Raw genomic sequence first — 19,996 nt, forward strand, 5'->3', positions numbered from 1 at the left:
GAAAAGAACGCCCGTTTTGGCCTTGGTTATCATCTTTCTTCTTGTCATTCAGGTGCTAGGGGCGTAAGAATTTCCATCCAGTTTGATTCAGCAACGCAGGCTATCAATATGATCTTTTCGTGGCAGTGGTGGATGTTGCAACTCCAGCAAGCCAATTGTCTTTGGCTTCGTCAGTAAGTGTCCTCATGGATTCAAGCTAGAAAACTGGACAACTATTGTAGTCACTGTGGTTTTTTCAGAAAAGATATAATGCATTTTGTTTTTCTCATCCCATGCCCTCGCCCAAGGCATGTGGATAGCTTGTAAGGGCTTTCCATTGTTTTAAACACATTATGAAAGAACTGAAAAACATTTTTTACATTCAAAATCAAGATCCCTTTTCTTTCTGTCTTTTTTTTCATTAAAATAAATGGCAAAAGATTATTTATTGCTTTACACTTTTTTCAAAAAACTCATTCTAAAATAAGCTCATACACATGCAGAGCAAATAATTCCACTGAAAACAACTTGGCAGCAATTCGCTGTAAATCTGGAATTCCGATTAACCAATCCAAAGAAGACGGTGAGGAAGATTGTGAAGTACCGACTGAACTTGCAAGGCTTCTTGAGCACGAAGAAAAAGATATTTAGCCACACAAAGAGCCAATAGAAGTGATCAATTTGGGTTTCAATGAGGTCATAAAAGAAGTCAAGATATGGGCAGCCTTTATAGAGCATGTATGTTGCACCCCAAAATTTGCCCTCTATTTTTAACTCTAACCAATTTTTTTGTTTCACATTCATTTGCATCATCTTCATAGCATAACATTTTTTTCTGTCTTAATATTAGCCGGAATAATTTCTCGGAATTTACAAACAGACTGGTCAAATTAAGTTTTTAACTGTGCCTAAAATTAGTCAACGAAAAAATGTCAAGTTTAAGTTTGCAAATGTCGGTAACATTAATCTGCGGTTCACGTGGTTTAATTTGACATGCTAAAAATATTTTTACGACTATTTTTGGTCATATGTTGATCAGTCTGAGCAGTTTAAACGGTCATAATTTTTATTTCAAAATCCGACCAAACGCTGTATTTTTCCGAGTCATTTATTTCGCGCTGATTATTTTGACGTGTTCATTTTATTTTTTCGAGCATTTTGGTGCCCGACTTTTTTTTTTTTTTAGTCTATTTATTTTTATATTGGGTCTAGAATAAATAAATAGGTTAATTAGTTTTTATTTTTATTTTAACTATTTTAATTATTTAACTTTATTTAGTTTTAATTTAATATTGGGTCTAGAATAAATAAATAGGTTAATTAGTTTTTATTTTAATTTTAACTATTTTAATTATTTAACTTTATTCAGTTTTTAATTTAATATTGGGTTACAAAATAAACTTAGGCCCATTATCATTAACCTAATTTGTTCCTATATATATTTACTAGCATGACTGATAGAGGGAGGCGGAAAGACAGAACAAAAAAGAGAAACTGAGAGTGGCTGATCTATACTATCGTACACACAGTTTGGTAATAGTTTATATATGATATATACTTTATCTATTTTGTTGATATATTTGATTATGTTTTCGGATCGGATCGTGTCAATACGCCGTTTTCACATATACGTGTATGAGGCGTGATATTTGTGTTATCCGATCCAGTTGCGATGATCGCAATTTTGCGCTAGCAACGCCGTTGTTTTTTTTAATTCATTTTTTATATATATATATATACATATATTTAGATCTGCACATTTTTTTTTCATAACTAACTACCCTGATTTTTCCTAAACCCTGACAATTTCGCCACAAACTCTAAATTTCAAACCTAAAACTTTAACCGTGTTGTTTCCTCTAAACCATAAACCTTTTCTTAAACCTTAACAAACCTTATTATTATTTCCTATTTTCGCTCATATTTATGTTATTCATACACTGTAACTGCTTCGCCCTTGTAATATTTTAAGTTTTAACTTGTAATATTTTCAGTTTTACTGGTTTTATTTTCTGCCATTGATTTTCTGCCATTTTATTTTTCTGCCATTTATTTTTCTGCCATTTAAATTCCTGCCATTGATCCTATATTAACTATGTGGTTTAGTAATGTAGGGCGTGAAAACCTACTAAATTAATTATTTAATATTTTTTCTATAACTTTTATTTTATTTTATTTTTGTAAATAAATAATAAATACTAACTATTTTAATAACTTTTTTTTTATTACTTACTTATAATAATAAATCCTTATATATTTTGTAAATAAAATCTAATTGACCATTTTTCTAATTGAATAATAATAATAAACCTATTAATCTAATAATTTGATATTTTCTATAACCTTTATTTATTTTGTAAATAACTAACTTAATATTTTTCATATAACTCTTTTATTTTATAATTTGTACATTAATGTATTTTAAATTCTTTTATTATTACTAATTTATTTTAAACTCATATTTTTCTAATAACTTCTAAAAAAATCTAACTTGTTTAACCTAAAATAATTTCTTTTAAAATTCTAACCTTTTTATTATCACTTTATTATTATTGTTATTTTATTATTGCTTTATTACCGTTGTTTATTTATTATTTTATTATTATTTGCTTTTATCTATTCTATTTTTGCTTCATTATTTTCCTTATTTTAAATTTGTTTTATTTATAATATTAGGAACAAATGTATAGGTTGTAAATTTATTCTTTCTCGCCTGATTATTATGTATCTGTCCCATAGCCATGTAATAGTTTAGGAATTTATTTTTCTTGCTTTTATTTTTGTAAATATTTATTGCGTGGTTAGTAATTTAGGAAGTGCAAAAAACTAACTGTAAATAATTGAACTTAGAAAATTAAATTCAAGACAAATATCTGAAAAATAACACTCACAATCGTAAGTCGATCTTTGATCGCCATCTGTACTTCCTAGGGTATTCCTCTTGGTTGCCTTCTTTAAATGGTCAAGTCCCTCGAAAATAGGGGTGTCTTAAGCAAAGTCCCTTCAAACAGAAAATCATCAAGTCCCTATAAACTTAAAAGATCAAGTCCCTACGAGGTTGCCTATGATATAATGATCTTGTCCCTTCGGTAAATATGATGATAGTCCCTACGAGTTGCTAAAGACACCCCTTATGTTGCCTTCATTGACCATACGATGACCCTACGCCCGTCCCTTAAACACATCCAAGGTAATGACTACCTATTCCTTAATAATAGGGACAGTCTTACCATTGAAAGAATATACGAGAACACGAAAGACTTAATCTAGGGTAGGTATCTCATAGTTACTTGCTCACACTTTTCAAAATTACTTTTACACCTCACAATTTCTAAGCTAGGCTTTGTATACACCCATACGAGGGTCATTACAAAGTACTTAAAGAAAATTTTCTAATCACACACTACACTCTTGCAAACAAACAAAGTGAGCTAAGTAACTAAGAGCCCATGGATAACCATGGATATAAAGGGTGCTAATACCTTCCCTTTGTATAACCTACCCCCCGAACTCAAAATCTTTTTAAGGTCTTTCCTGTTCTTTTATGTCATTTCCTTTTGGATAAAATAAAAGTCGGTGGCGACTCTTGCTATCCGCAACATTTAACTAAAGTCAGTTCTCCCACCGTGTTACAGAACTGGCGACTCTGCTGGGGAAATAATAAAAGAGGGGTACCCTTAGGAATTAGATCACTTTAAAATTGTTTGCCTTGTTTGCTTTATACTTATTTGTTGGGTGCTCTTATGTGTGAAAGACCCTAACCCGGATCTAGTGTACCTTAGGTAAATGGCAATAGACCAAGGAAACTGTACGGCGTATATCGATATGGTTGATCTGGTGGCCATAGTTAGTGTGACTTCTTGGTTGGTGCTTATGTTCCTTAAGCAAGTTGAGGATAATATGAGGCTGCCATATGTTGTCAATACACTAACTGACTTTTAGAACCCTAGTCATCCCATCTTCGCCTTTAGAAAGTAGTGAGATAACCGGCTTTGGTGAAGACTGAAGTTGTTTGATACTCAATACTACACTCATTGAGATCCTAAACTTGGAGGGTTTTGGTTGGCAAGTAAGTTGCCTACTGAACAACCACCCTTGTGAAGGATCAATGATTTTTAGATCCCTTAGAACCTGGTTACTTTTGTAGGACAGGATGAATCAACTAAACTTCAGGGGAGGGTACTTACCTTTAAACCTCATGCAAGCCTTCAAACCTAGGGCTATTGTGTGACTTGTTTGTGTGTGCCACATGTTTGTGATTGAGCATAACATCATAGCATCATCATGCATCATAAGCATAGCATTTTCACTAACCATTTCAAGGACCAAAGGATTTATCTTTGTTCTTTGTTGCAGGTCATGGCTTCTGCTCGTAGGAATACTATCCGGATCAACTTTGTAGGAATACCTCCTAAGCTTAAGGAATTGGTCTCTCAAGTTTCTGAAAACTCCCAGTTCATCAAGAGGCATGGTCACCTACTGGATCTAGTCACTTCAGGGTTCAATGAAGACATGATGAGTGTCCTGTTTCAGTTCTTTGACCCTAAACACCATTGCTTCACATTTCCCGACTATCAGCTGGTTCCTACCATGGAAGAGTTCTCCAAGCTTCTGGGTATACCTATTCTTGATCAGAAACCCTTCACAGGCTTGGAAAAAGAGCCTAAACCTGAAGTCATTACTGCAGCCTTACATTTAAAGAAATCAGACATTGTCCTAGAAACAAGGAGTGGAGTTAAGGGTATTCTTGCTAAGGTATTGATGGAGAAAGCTCAAGTATTTCTGAAGGCTATGAGTTATGATGCTTTTGAGGAGATCTTAGCCCTATCGATTTATGGCTTAGTACTGTTCCCCAATCCAGACCAGTTCATAGACGTACACGCCATCAACATATTTCTGACTCGCAATCCAGTGCCTACATTACTTGGAGACATCTTACACTCTCTTCACACCCGTACTACGAAGGCACGAGGAACTCTGATGTGTTGCATACCTCTATTATCTAGGTGGTTTATTTCTCACCTTCCTCGACCATTGATGAAGAATGAACAAGGGTTCAGGTGGTCCAAGAGGATTATGTCACTTTCTCATTCAGATATTCGTTGGTGCTCTAGATCTATGGAGAATGTTACCATCATTGACCGTTGTGAGTGTCGCACCTCGAAAAAATGGGGATACGACTTCAAAGCGAAGCGCGATCGCACGCTCGCAATGATTGACTGAACAGAGTCGCCACCGAACTTTATTTATTCCTAAAAAGGAAAGGGGAAATATCGATAAAACCCAAGACAAAAGAAAGGATAAGATATGGTCATCGCAACCAATATCAGGGTTCGAGAGTCGATTACGCAAGGGGAAGGTATTAGCACCCCTCACGTCCGTTGTACTCAACGGGAACCATTAGGTCAGTTGTGTGCGTTAATGTTAGTTTGGAATGTTTAGGCTTTTCAGTTTATTAGGTGGGAAAAGAAAGAATATAAGAGAGAAGAATATTTTTTGGATTTTTGACGAAGGACTAAACCTAAGTTTTTTATTAGTGGGCCTGACAAGATTTACAAATCCTGCTCCTACGTATCTCAAAAGAGAAATCAAGGCTTACGTAGTTCTGGGTAGAAAAATGTTTGTTTGTTGGTCGATTTTAGCGAAAGCTATATTGTATTAATCGACGAGAACATTGTTTTACCCAAAACAGATGAGGAGTGAACGCATACCACACATCGAACGGATTTATAAATCTACATTCGGAAAAGCGTCATTTATCTCTACTCAACAATCGTGGCCGAAACATTGTTTTGTATCACTTAAGACAATATATCTTTCATTTATGAAAAAGGTTCTTTGATTAGTCGCACGGCGGCGAGAAAAAAGTTTGATTGGTTTGAGGTATTTTGAGTGATGGCGAGAACTTGGATGAGCGAGATATACATCTCGAATCCTAGCCTCAGGAGTGCACGGTATACACCATGTTCCATTTCCATCTTTATTGAAAAAAGTTAAGATAGGAATTAAGTTTTTTTTGGAATTTGATTGAGAAAGGGTTTGAAGAAACCGCATTGACAATTTTAGACGATGGCGAGAGTTAAGATTGGCGAGGCATACGTCTCGAATCTTAACCTCAGGAGTGCATGGCATACACCATGTTCCATTTCCACCTTTAGTGAAAAAGTGTTAAATAAGATTTAGGTATCTTAGATTTGATTGAGAAAGGGTTTGACGAAACCACATTGACAATTTTAGACGATGGCGAGAGTTAAGATTGGCGAGGCATACGTCTCGAATCTTAACCTCAGGAGTGCATGGTATACACCATGTTCCATTTCCACCTTTATTGAGAAATTGTTTAAATAAGAATTAGGTATTTTGAGTTTTGTTGTGAAAATGACTTGACCTAGATCAAGTATTGATGGACGTTTAAGAGAAATTTGGATAAGTGTTCGATAGAGCAAAGTGGATAAATTTGGATGATGGCGAGAGCTAGGATTGGCGAGATATACATCTCGAATCCTAGTCTCAGGAGTGCGTGGTATACACCACGTTCCATTTCCATCTTTATTGAAAAAGTCTTGAATATGAATTATATATTTTTTGATTTTTTATTAGAAAAAAAATGGCTTGACGTTGAATCAAGCGTTTGATGAAAGTTTGAAAGAAATGGAATAGAATTGGAGGGAGAAATGAATTGACTTGTTTATTGAGAAAACACTCGACGTTGGATCGAGACATATTTTTGTAATTTTTTGAAATTGTTGATTTTATTCTTGTGTTAGTAGCTAACTACACAGTCAAGCAATAAAGAAATAAAACAATACAAGATTATTACACATCGGGGGAGTGGGGTACATTTTGTCAAATGGGGATTAAAAAATCATGAAATAATTAAATCGGGCCCAAACAACAAATAATGTAATGCATGAGTGTAAGTGCAAGAGAACCGGCTCATTGTAAGAAAGCCCAAGAGTAAGCTATGTGAGGTTGATGGCGATGCTCAAAAGCAATCGACTTACAAGGGTGTGAAAATGGGCTCGACATTGAATCGAGAAAAATATGATTTTTATAGTTTTAAAATGGTTTTGAATGAATGATGAAATTAAAAGAAAACAGATCAACCATGAGTATAATAAAACATAAACATAAAAAATGTTAAAGGAAAATAAAATGCTACATATGAGTATTGAACCCACTCCACTTAAGACTATGAAACTACCCTCTGTCCACTAAGCCATCTATGATTAGTTATAAACTAACTGACAACTTAGATATATAAACCAAAATAGGTTAAAGTATGAATTAAAATAAAAATAAAAATAAAAGTGGGGTGGTCTATTTATTGGACGGTTAATTAAAACAAAAAGGAGGAATCCCAAAAGGTGACCCTAGCCGCCTGGCTGTTGGGTTCAAAAGATTAGGGATTGGGTACACAAAAATAACAATTAATTATAACTAATACTAATAAACCAAATTTAATGACCAAATGAGAAGTAACGTTCACTTGGTGGAGATTCAATGGTCTGCCTAATAAAAAGCAAATAAATAATAATAAAATAAAATAAAATAAAAAGAAAAGGAAAAGGTAAGGACAACGAAACTCAGTTCTCAAAACCTCACGCACGAAATCTCTCTTCTCTCAATCGCTACCAGCAAGCTCTCTCCACCGCGCATATTGAAATCGCTCCCTCATCGCTCTCTCAATCTCCAATCTCACTCAATCGCTCACTTAATCTCGCGTTCAACCCTCTCTCTCGCGTTTCTCTCAATCGTTCAGAATCATGCAAAAAAAAATCATGGCTGAAGCAAACAAAGAGCTCACCTCCGGCGGTGAAGACGGCAACGATGAATCTCGAACCTCCCTCCTTCGCCTCTTCCAAATAGGTTTGTTTTTTATTTTAAGATTAAGGTTTTCTGCTTTGGAATTTTTCACTTCCGCCTCTTTCTAATTTCCGTCCTCTACTCACTGATTCGCTCTCCCCTATTTATGTTCTGTGAATTAGGGTTTTCGGATTTGGTACTCAAAAGTTCAAAGAAGAAAAATTCCAGAAGTGCTTTTTGGTGCTCAGAAATTGGATTGGCCTCTTTGATACTAGATTCGGAAAGGCATTCTGAACTCAAACTTTCTTCTCCATTTTTGTCTTAATTCTACTTTGGGTAATTTTTCTAAAATTTTAACTGACTTGCCAATTGCTTTATGTTACTGCAGTAAAAAAATATTGAAGATTCAAAAACAGTTTCGGTTTTGTTTACAGCTCTGGTTTTGTACTCGGTTTTGGGTGGTTTCAGGTTGTGGCTCGGCCATGATGCTGAAGTTTGCAAAAATAAAGGCTGCATCAACAAGACAGTTGCTTTCCACTTGCCAGCTCTTTTAACTTCTCATAAGGCTCAGGAACACTGTATCTTCGCATAACCGTTTGTATTGGTTCAGCAAGTATCTCCCAGCATTGGTTCAAGTCTTCGCTCAAGCGAGCTTCATTGCCCTGAAGCTTCCCAATTCCTTGAAGTGTGCTTTTATATGCAAGAAAGAATGATCAAAATTAACACCCATGGTCCTTAAGACAGTTGAATCAGTCAAATCCCTCTGCCAACGTGAAATCGACAGCTTCATGCTTTGGTAAGGACCTTGATCACTAACTAATTTTGACTGAGAATCTTCTTCAGTTAATGATCTCTTACTATCACAGGTTGAAGTGCATGGCCGGACTGACTTTGGATGTTATAACAGTGGAAGTTGCAACGAGACAAAACACTGTCGGCGAATCCCCTGTTGACAGCAACACAAAACCACCTGCTGCGGCTTTGCCACCACAACTGAATCACATGAATTCCCATGGATTCTATACTACAAACCGTTAACCTGTACAATCATCACAAACAACTAAACCAAACCTCATCCGGAACAGCCTTGCGGTACCCTCATCCGGAACAGCCTTGTGGTATCTGCTACAATCCTCTCAAATCAGCTATGCAAACGGCACGTGCTATTATCCAAGATTGCTCACATTGATTATCACAAAGAGGGGCCAGCCTTAACCGATCTTTATAATTCTGTTTAGGACCTTAAAGGAATTGTCTATGAAAAGGCTCCCCGCAGACCAACACAACTGTGCAGAGATATCATCCCAATTCTTTGACTATAGCTAGCGCCACTGGCAAAGTGAGGTGCAGACACTACTGCATGGTTTGTTTTCTCTTTCTCAAAACTATAATGCTGATGATCATCATTGCGAACTTCATCCTGTTCTCTTAAGTGCCATTCAATTATTTCTTCCATTTTATTCATCTTTTCAGAAGCAAAAATCTCCCGCAACAGAACCAAACACTGCAACGCAAGAGCCAACGAGAACAAACTAACAACATCCAGAACCGAAAAGAAACTTCCAGGACTTCAAGCAATTTCTCTAATTTTTTCAACCTCTTTCAGTACTTCCACAACCCTCTCCCACTGTCATGACGAAAACAGAACCATTGTGAACCACACCCTGCTTCAACATCATAACAGCCTTAACCGATCGTTAAGCAGGTGCATTTTAGAGAACCAAACAGCTCCGGGCAGATAAAGAAGGAAAAGCCTGTAGCCTCCGCGACGAAACTCCGAGTCGGTAAGTCTTCTTGATTTCGATCCACGATTTATTCGCATTACTCCTTGACTCTGATCTTCCTATGCGCGTGTAAAACACAATTTGGTCTGGAACTTTCAATTTGGGTTTCGTTTCAATTCGACGAAGTCGCTTCAGGAATCCAAATTCGAGGTTGCTTCAGGTTCTTGGAATTGAAGGAAGCAGGAGGATTTGTGTGTTTCTTTTGCAGGTTATCGTTGGTGTGATCGTTTATGGTCCAGGGCCACAATTGAAACGGGACGGATACACTTGCTGCAAGATGACCAAGACCGAACTAGCCACCGTATGATTTTGCACCATGTCCCACAAATCAATCAGAAGCAAATCATCCTATAACTATCAACCAATCACAATAACAGCATCCTCGTCGTCAACTGAAGTAAGCATCGAAATTACATCTCTTTTATCAATCTCAGCTCAAAATCAATCTTCTAGAAGATTTTCCAAATGCCGTATTGCTTGTCTTTGCTAACAAACAAGATTTTCCAAATGCAATGAATGCTGCTGAAATTACTGACAAGTTGGGTCTTCACTCTTTGAGACAGTGCTACTGGTACATCCAGAGCACTTGTGCAACCTCCGGGGAGGGTCTTTATGCAGGTTTGGACTGGCTTTCCAACAACATAGCCAATAAGGCTTCATGCTTATCGGGAGTATTGTGGATTGGTGATTCTGGATGCAGGGGTGAATATCATCTAGCTTTTATTTCTGTTGTGGAATTTTTCCATATTTCCTTTTAATTCCAACCAATTATTGTAATATGTATTAGTCATTAGGATGTAATAAGTTGTAATAGTATTTAGCTTATGTAAAATGATTCACACAATGCCAAATCTCATGTAATGCAATGCATATGGACGTGTTTATGGGATCATGCTTGGTTATTATTTTTTTTGACATGGTTATTTTAAAGTAATTGGATTGTTAATGAATGAAATGATTATTTGGACATTTGAATGGTGTAATGAATGTTTGAATTGGGTTTGAATGAAATGAATTTGTGGTTGTAGAAATGGATAGGGATTATTTTGAAATAGTCTAAAACTCATCTAAATGTCAATTTAAAAATCCAAAAAAACCAAATAAGACCAATTAAAATCAAATTAGTCTATAATTTGTTAAAATTATTTTGATATCAATTCTAACATTTATTCGAAAATAAAATCAATTAGAGTTTGAATCATTAGTAAAAAAAACAATTAAGATTAATTCGAAAATTGGAATTAGATTTACTTTGAAATTAAATAAAAATTGAAAAATTTAAACAAGTCAAGTAACTAAAATCCATTTTGTAATCACAAAGCACCATGATCAAAAAGTTAGATAATAACCAATGTTTATCACAAAATATGGATTTGGGAATGAATGTATGCAAATGAACTTTAGGCCAAGTGCCAAATAAAAATGAAAAAAATTCAGGACCAAAATCGGGGTATGACAGTTGCCCCTATTTAAGCATCTTCAACTAGAGAATATGAAGCAGGACACTCTTCATATGATCCTAGTGGGAGATGGTTAAATACTAAGAAGACCCGGATTTTGATCCTGAATCCCTATGACATGATGTGATATGATATGATATGATATGATATGACATGATATGACATGATATGATATGCATGGATGCATGATTTTTTGTAATTTTTATCTGCTAGGGATATGGTGGACCCTTGACAGGAGATGCCACTAGACAGACCAATCTGTGGGGAATGCTGGTGGTCCACAGGAATACAGACAAGTGGTAAGAAACAAACTCGCTGGGGAAAACAAAATCCGGCTGGAGAATCAGACACAACGGGGAGTACTCAAAGTGAAATTTGATAATCGATACTTGGAATACAAGAGGTTTCGGTAGTAAGTTCACACATGACTTATTAAACCCGAATAAGAAAAAAAAATTCTACAACAGGTTCATACATGACCTGATAACACTGAAACAATCATAGAGAAAGATTCTTCAAAACAGGTTCATACATGACCTGGTAATACTGGAATAAAAGCTCAACAACGGGTTCATACATGACCTGACAATGCTGGGGAATACCAAGAACGGTTCTGACAGCAAGTTTAAACATGACTTGTCAACAAACAGAAATATTCAAAAAGAGTGTATCGACAAGTTCATACATGACCTGACAACACTGGAATAAACATAGAGAAAGATTCTTCAAAACAGGTTCATACATGACCTGGTAATACTGGAATAAAAACTCAACAGCAACAGGTTCATACATGACCTGACAATGCTGGGTAATATCAAGAAGTTTTGACAGTAGGTTCAGACATGACCTAACAAACTCAGAAAAATCAAAAAGAGTATATCAACAGGTTCATACATGACCTGATGACAAACTAAATACTTTGAGAAAATTTCCAGAACAAATTCATACATGACTTGATGACACTGGAACAAAAGGTTCAGCAACAGGTTCATACATGACCTGACAATGCTGGAATAAAGGCTCAACAGCAACGGGTTCATACATGACCTCACAATGCTGAGGCAATCAAAGAATTTTCTGACAGCAGGTTCAGACATGACCTAACAAACTTAGAAAAATTCGAAAAGAGTATATCAACAGGTTCATACATGACCTGATGACAAACTTGAACCTTCTGAGAAAACTTCCACAACAAGTTCATACATGACTTGACAACATTGGAACAAAAGGTTCAGCAACAGGTTCATACATGACCTGGTAATACTGAAATAAAAGCTGAACAGCAGGTTCATACATGACCTGACAAAACAGGAACGTTCAAAGAATTTTCAACAACAGGTTCATACATGACCTGACAAACTTGACTATTCAAAGAATTTCAATTAACAGGTTCATACATGACCTGACAATACTGGAATGAAAGTTCAACAACAAGTTCATACATGACCTGACAATACTGGAATGAAAGTTCAACCATAGGTTCATACATGACCTGGATAGCACTGAACAAAAACCCAAAGACACTTTCAACAACAGATTCATACATGACCTGCTGATATTGGAAAACATACAAAACGACATCATTGGAGTTTTCTAACACGAAAAAACCTCCAAGCTTCTGGAAATTCCTCAAGATGATAAGTCATAAATGACTTTCACGGAACCATCAGGAAAGATAGGGTAATCAAACTCTATGTACGTGTCATCAACAATTGGACTTTTAACCGTAAGTAATGGACTACAACCAACTCTGCCAGCAACAACTGGACTTTGACCAAAAGCAATGGATTACAACCAACTCTGCCAGCAACAACTGGACTTTGACCAAAAGCAATGGATTACAACCAACTTTTAACGGAGTTTGCCAACAACAATTGGACTTGATGAAAGCCAATAGTAAACCATTACCGGCTACAACGGAGTTTGCCAGCAACAACTGGACTTGAAATGATGTTGGCGACAACCAAACTTCAGATATCAATCACAAATGTATTTATAAACAGACTGACAGTGATGCCAACGACAATTGGGTTTAAAATAAATGTATGGTTACAACCCGACCTTAAAGGATACCAGTTACAACTGGATTTGGTCTAAGACACTGGTGACAACCAGACTTAACAGACGATGCCAGTAACCACTGGTCTCAGAGGTCAAAGGATACAATCAACAACGAGACCTGAGATTATGCAAATGAGCGCGAAGCACTTCGGGCTATGCATGATTTGGATTTCGCTTATATGCATGATGTATGAATGATCATGAAATGCAAATGGTGACAATATACAGACTGGAAGTTAGGGAAATCTTTATGGAGGTACTGAATCCTCAACACCAATAACTCAACCGAAGGAGTGAGTAAATGCATCAAAGGAGGATCTATTAAGCTGAACAGCTACAACTGGCCCAATAATCCCTCCAGAGAATGATAAATTTGTGCTCTCTGGAGATAGATATTGATCATCCCAGGGGAGTCTTGCAACTTGAGACTTGCGGGGAAAGACGAAAGATTTCCTTTTAATATTTCCACATGTCAAAGCAAAAATTGTGTTTCTCAATATGTTGAAAAATTCTTTTCTGAGTTCAAAAATTTCATTATTAACAAATAAATGACGTTTTGCATAACAAAGAAAATCAGAGAAAAACAGCAAATGATAGAATTTGATGGGCAAACTTGTATTTATTCAAGAATGGTAGCACACAAATGGCGTAGCTCCATGGAATATTACAAATTTGAAAATGGCAATAGGGAAAGGTTTACATTGAATCGCAATGACTACTACTATCCCTAATAACAATGACTCCACGAGACCTCGCTTCTGAATGGAGTAACTAGATTGATCTTCCATTTTTAGCTCTTCTGTGTTGATCAGTGACAACCGATGCAGTCTATGCCTTTTGTCCCTAATTTTTGCCTGGATCGCCCTTTCGAGTTTTCAATCCACCGGGACACTCTTTTTTGCCTAAGTCGCCCTTTCAGGTTTTCGACTTAGCGAGCTACCATTTTTTTATCCCTAACTTTTGCCTGGACTGCCCTTTCGGGTTTTCAGTCCATCGGGATTTGTTAGGCATAGTATCTTTTGACTGCATCAGAAGTATTGACGAATCTTCTCAAAAGCATTTTGACAATCAGAATTCCATTCAACAGCTTGATCTTTTCGAAGCAATTTGAAGATAGGCTCACACGTGGCCGTCATGGGTGAGATAAACCTCGAGATGTAATTCAAACGTCCAAGGAAACCTCTGACCTCTCGCTCGGTGCGTGGAGCAGGCATTTCTTGTATAGCTCGGACCTTGTCAGGGTCTACCTCAATTCCTCGTTGACTAACGATGAAGCCAAGCAACTTCCCCGAACGGACACCAAATGTGCATTTTGCAGGGTTTAATCGTAATCTAAACTTTCTGAGGCGTTCAAACAGCTTCTTCAGATGGCTCATATGATCTTCTTCATTCTGAGATTTAGCGATCATGTCGTCAACATAGACCTCTATCTCCTTGTGCATCATATCATGGAAAAGAGTGACCATAGCTCTTTGGTAAGTTGCCCCGGCATTTTTGAGACCGAAAGGCATTACCTTATAGCAGAAAGTGCCCCAAGGGGTAATAAAAGTGGTCTTCTCCATGTCATCTGGAGCCATCTTGATTTGATTGTATCCCTAAAAACCGTCCATAAAGGAGAAGACAGCAAATCTTGCAGTGTTATCTACCAGAGTATCAATGTGTGGTAGAGGGAAATCGTCCTTTCGGCTAGCTCTGTTCAGATCCCTATAGTCAACACACATACTCACCTTGCCATCCTTTTTAGGCATAGGTACAATGTTAGCTACCCATAGTGGGTACTTCGCCACTGCGAGAAAACCAGCGTCAAATTGTCGTTTGACTTCTTCACGAATCTTTAGAGCCATATCTGGTCTTGTTCTTCGGAGTTTTTGTTTTACTGGCGGGCATTCTGGCTGAAGCGGGAGCTTGTGCTCAACGATGTCGGTGTCCAAACCTGGCATATCCTGGTATGACCATGCAAATACATCCACATATTCTTGTAGCAGCTTAACCAATCTCTCTTTGACGCCTGCTTCAAGTGTGGTGCCGATTTTGACTTCTTTCTTCTCTTCCTCTGTGCCAAGGTTGATTGTTTCCACCGGTTCTTCATGTGGCTGAAGGGCTTTGGACTCGTGCTCGAGCAGCTTTGCCAGTTCGTCGGGGATGTAACAATCTTCTTCACCCTCCTCTTCCGCTTGGTAGATAGGGGAGTCAAAGTTATGAGAGGTAGTAAAGTCATTGGATTCAATGGGGTTATCATTTATTCTGCATGTTTGAATGATTGATTTCTTTTAGAAAAAGTAAAAATAAAATATGCATAAATGAAAAGTTTTTTTTTTTTTAAAAAGATTGCCATTTTCTTAAGAGAAAGCAAAATAAATGAATAAGAAGAATTTAACAAAATGCCTTTCATTCATTGATAATGATTATTTGAAAAATGAAAAGGGGCCCTACAACATGATCCATTAGCCTTGGGCAGAGCTAAGGATTTGAAAGGAAAAAGACAACAATTATTACTTTGACAAAGGAAAAATTTCGGGGATCTCAACCGCCTCCCAGTTGTTCAAAGCTGTCTCACACCGGTAAACCAAACATGGCTCATCTTCATTTTCGGTGTTGTCTTCAATGGCATTGACCTGATCTCCATGGATGAATCCTGTGCTAAGGAATACTTCCTGGATGCTTCGGGTGTTGTCCTTTGCAGGGACTCGGGCTCCTTTCACAGCGGAAGGCACATATCCCAGACCAAAGCGATCATGCTTCTCACAAATATCAATAAGTTGACCCCAACCTTCAGGGTTTCCTCCTTCGATGCTAGACTTTACGCTTTTCAGAGAAGCGAAAGATGAACAAGCTTTCCCAACAGGGCCCTTCATTTCCACAAAAGTGGCATTGGCTATTTCAAGAGCTTGGAAAGAAGTTTCCAAAGCGTCCTCATCAGCCTCGATATATCTGAAGGATGAAAGGTGACTGACCACAAAGTCTTCTTCTCCAGAAATGATGATTAGTTGATTGTCCACCACAAACTTCATCTATTGGTGTAAGGTGGAGGTAACTGCCCCTGCAGCATGAATCCAGAGACGCCCCAATAAGCAGCTATATGCTGGATTAATATCCATGACTTGGAAATTAATCGGGAATACATGAGGGCCAATTAATATGGGCAGTTCCACCTCTCCAATCACGGTTCTCCTGGAACCATCAAAAGCTTTCACTACCAAGGCACTAGGCTTCATAGCTGGTCCTTGATAAGATAATTTGGCGAGTGTTCTTTTTGGCATCACATTCAGAGAAGATCCAGTATCAACCAACACTCTTGCCAAAGCATCATCTTTGCATTTTACCGAGATATGGAGGGCACGATTATGATTTTGTCCATCCTCAGGTAATTCCTCTCCACTGAAGCTCAAAGTATTGCAAGCTGTGATGTTTGCAACCACTCCATCAAATTGATCTACTGTTATGCTTTGTGTTACATGAGCTTGAGCAAGCACCTTCAACAAAGCTTCCCTATGGGCTTGGGAGTTCAATAGCAGAGATAGAATAGAGATTTTAGATGGTGTCTGATGCAACTGGTCCACAACCTTGTAGTCACTTTTCTTGATCAACTTCAAGAATTCAACAGCGTCTTCGGATTGAACCACTTCAGATTCTTTAGCGGGAGCTACAACTGTTGATTCCTTGGCCGGCCCTTGAGGAGTCACATTGAATTCAGGCGTATAGATTCGACCACTACGGGTCATTCTGCTCATTCCTGCAATATTTGTGACGTCTTCACTCACAGCTTCTGTCACCTCAGCGTCTGAACTTCCTTCAACAACCTTATCCACAACAGTAATCTCATATTTCCAAGGCACAGCCTTGGTGCTCTCGTAGGGAAAAGGCATGGGCATACATATCTCGACAGGCGATGGCTTACTGTACACCGGGACCACTCCACCACTATAATATGGGATTTCGACTGGTTCAAGTAAATTGAAACAAGGTTCAATCACCAACACATCTTCGTTCTTCACATCACTGGATATTTGAAGCACTCCTTTATCCATTAGATCTTGAATGTTGTCTCGTACCACCTGACATCCCTTCGGGTATATGGCACACTCTTCACAGTTGTCATGATCAACATTAACCAGGCCGGCTTCCACCAATCGGGCATGGAATGCTGCCAAATGGGTCTTAACATCCTCCACCTTCTCAACCATAACAACAGTAGATGCATCTTCAATGGCGTTCACCGCAGGATCTCCATGGGGAGGAAGAGGATTGTTCTTCACATTCGGTCCCATGTCCTTAAAAGACAAGATCTTGCTTTCAATTAGCTCACGAACCCTATGCTTTAGAGCGTAGCAACCCTCTAGGTCATGCCCGGGGGCACCTTCATGAAAAGGGCAGTGTGCATTAGGGTTGTACCATGGAGGAAGACGGTCAGGTGGAGGTCCCATAGGTCTAGGAACCACCAAACCCTTTTGCAACAAAGAGGGATACAACTCAGTGTACGACATTGGGATTGGATTGAAGGTCGCCTTCTCCCCTTGTCTCCTATTTTGGTTCTGAGTATTCTGCCTCGGCGCTTGAGCTCTCGGTTGTTGATAAACAGGAGTTGTTGGTGCTTGTTGATAAGCTGGCGGAGCCGCAGCACGTTGTTGAACTGGAGCTGGTCGATAAGCTGGAGGCGCTTGATAAGCCTGAGCAGGCTGTTGATTGAATGCGGGCGTCACGGCAGCTACATACGGTTGCGGAGCATACTGGACGGGATACATGGGTTGTTGATAGGGAATTGGTTGTTGAACATATTGCTGAGGTGGATATTGTTGTGGTCTTCTTCTTGGAGGAGCTCTTCCTTGACCAGCAGTCACGGCATTTGTTTCCCCTTCCTTCTTTCTAGGAAACCCTCAAGAGAACTTCTTTGGATTAGCATTTGAAATTCCAGCTACAGCCGCCAATTTGCCATTCCTTACACCATATTCAACACGAGCTCCTATAGCAACAAGCTCGGAGAATCCCAAGGAAGCACTTCCAACCATCTTCTCATAGAATTGAGGCTGGACAGTGTCGATAAACAGTTCGGCCAATTCTTTCTCAGCAAGAGGTGGTTCAACCTGAGACGCCAGTTCCCTCCATCTTTGAGCGTATTCTTTAAAGGACTCCTTATCATGTTGGAACATGCTCTGCAGCTATCTTCTGTCAGGCGCCATATCCATATTATATTTATAATGTTTTATGAACGCATCTGACAGGTCCTGGAAACACCTGATCCTATTATGATCCAGACTCAAATACCACTTGGAAGGAGCCCCACTTAAGCTGTCCTGAAAATAGTGAATCATCAGCTTGTCGTCCTCCACGTGGGCAGCCATTTTGCGGTAATACATGATGAGATGGCTCTTTGGACAAGTATGCCCCTTGTATTTGTCGAAGTCTAGAGTTTTGAATTTGGCCGGAATCACCAAACCGGACACAAGGCACATTTCTTTGGCAGCAGATCCAAAGACATGGTCTCCTTCTAAATCTCGAAATTTCTTCTCAAGGAGCTGCATGTTCTCCTTTACCTCCCTGAAGTCCTCAAACCTTACTTCGTCACCAGCAACGGTTGAGTCGATAGTCTGATACATGTGGTTTTGATCTTCATAATGAGGAACATGCCTAGCATAGGCGGCTGGTGGGACCACAGTATGGATGACTGGACGTGCGTCGGTGTAAACTGGTAATGGCACAGCTTGTTGGACAGATTGCCCCATTTCGTGCACCACCTCCGCTCGGGGGACAAAATCATAGGGTAGCCCATATGGAGGAAGGGTTGAGGGTAACGTCCTTTGAGGTGGGACTTCCACTGCTGGGCCCGTGGTCTCTGAAATCACGATCGTCTGCGGAACCTCAAACCTGAAGGTTAAAGCTTGAAGCATCTCTCGCATCTGGGACATGCCTCCTTTGATTTCGTCTAGTTCAGCTCTAACTCGGGCGCTCTCTTGTTCTTGTTCAGCCATTCTCTGTCTTGCTCTGGCGCGAGTATTATACTGGTGTTGAAAATTCAGCGTGAAACTGGAGGAAGAAAGGGCGGAATGAGACTCTATTTTTTTTGAAAATGTATGAATGCATGTATGGATGCATTTGTTTGCAAAACTCTTGGTTAGTTTCAATCATTCATTTCAGAAATACCACAATACTTGTTCGCAAATATTTAAAGTAATAAGGAAATGAAACACAATAAAAATGAATCTCAAAAGCGATTTTTCATTAATCTCAAATCCAAGTTCAAATACAAACAACGTGCTCATGGCTTATGGGCTTTCCGAACCGTAGCAAGGTCGGTAGTCAGCCCTTCTAGCATTGCCTTACAAAACTTAATGAAATTAAAGACTTGATGCGGGGTGTTCTCTGGACACATGCACCAATCATCTTCTTGCAGCTTCTCAGGTAGCTCTCGCATGATGGAACTCGCAAATCCAGACAACTTCAGAAATTTGCCCTTCCACTCAGTGTAAAGCCCTTGAAGATCCTGAATGATGCGCACGTCTTCAGCCTTGGTCACCTCTATGTCCCTATAGAGGTTTCTCCAATATCTGCATTCACCTAGCAACACCATATAGGCAGCATCCTGATCCCCACCTTCAAGTGCCTGGATTCTAGCATCGGCTCGATCCAAATGATGTTTCAACCGTGTGCAAACTCTTTCTGACTCTTCAGTCTTCAGCTTCTCGCGTTCCAGAGTATCCTTGTATTTCTGAATGGTATTCTCCAGCTCACGAGTACGAATCTCGGAAATTAGCCGTGCTTCCCTTTTCATTTCAAGGGTTAGCTCCAAAGTCTTGTTGAGTTTCTGAATCCGGAGTAGAGCTCTATCCAACTCCTCTACCTTTGATTTGAACACCAATTTAGTGCTATAGAGCGCTTGTCCAAACTTCTCCCTCCTTGCTTCAGACTCTC

At 38.6% G+C, this 19,996-nt stretch overlaps 1 protein-coding gene across 1 annotated transcript; it reads right to left on the reverse strand.

Annotated features, from left to right (window-relative positions):
• Positions 1 to 16,097: 16,097 nt before the first annotated feature.
• Positions 16,098 to 17,832, reverse strand: LOC127137057 (uncharacterized). The gene is made up of 2 exons (XM_051063554.1): positions 16,213 to 17,832; positions 16,098 to 16,130 (listed from the first exon to the last, which is right to left on the reverse strand). The coding sequence occupies exons 1-2, from the start codon at positions 17,830 to 17,832 to the stop codon at positions 16,098 to 16,100; spliced, it is 1,653 nt and encodes a 550-aa protein (XP_050919511.1).
• Positions 17,833 to 19,996: the final 2,164 nt, after the last annotated feature.

The sequence above is a fragment of the Lathyrus oleraceus genome, chromosome 4 (assembly GCF_024323335.1).
Source record: "Lathyrus oleraceus cultivar Zhongwan6 chromosome 4, CAAS_Psat_ZW6_1.0, whole genome shotgun sequence".
Lineage (NCBI taxonomy): Eukaryota > Viridiplantae > Streptophyta > Magnoliopsida > Fabales > Fabaceae > Lathyrus > Lathyrus oleraceus.

Coding starts and splice junctions, on each gene's coding strand:
- LOC127137057 (XM_051063554.1), bottom strand. CDS start 17,832: ATGTATCCCGTCCAGTATGCTCCGCAACCGTATGTAGCTGCCGTGACG. Junction 16,131..16,212: donor CCATATTAATTGGCCCTCAT/GTATTCCCGATT, acceptor TTCATGCTGCAG/GGGCAGTTACCTCCACCTTA.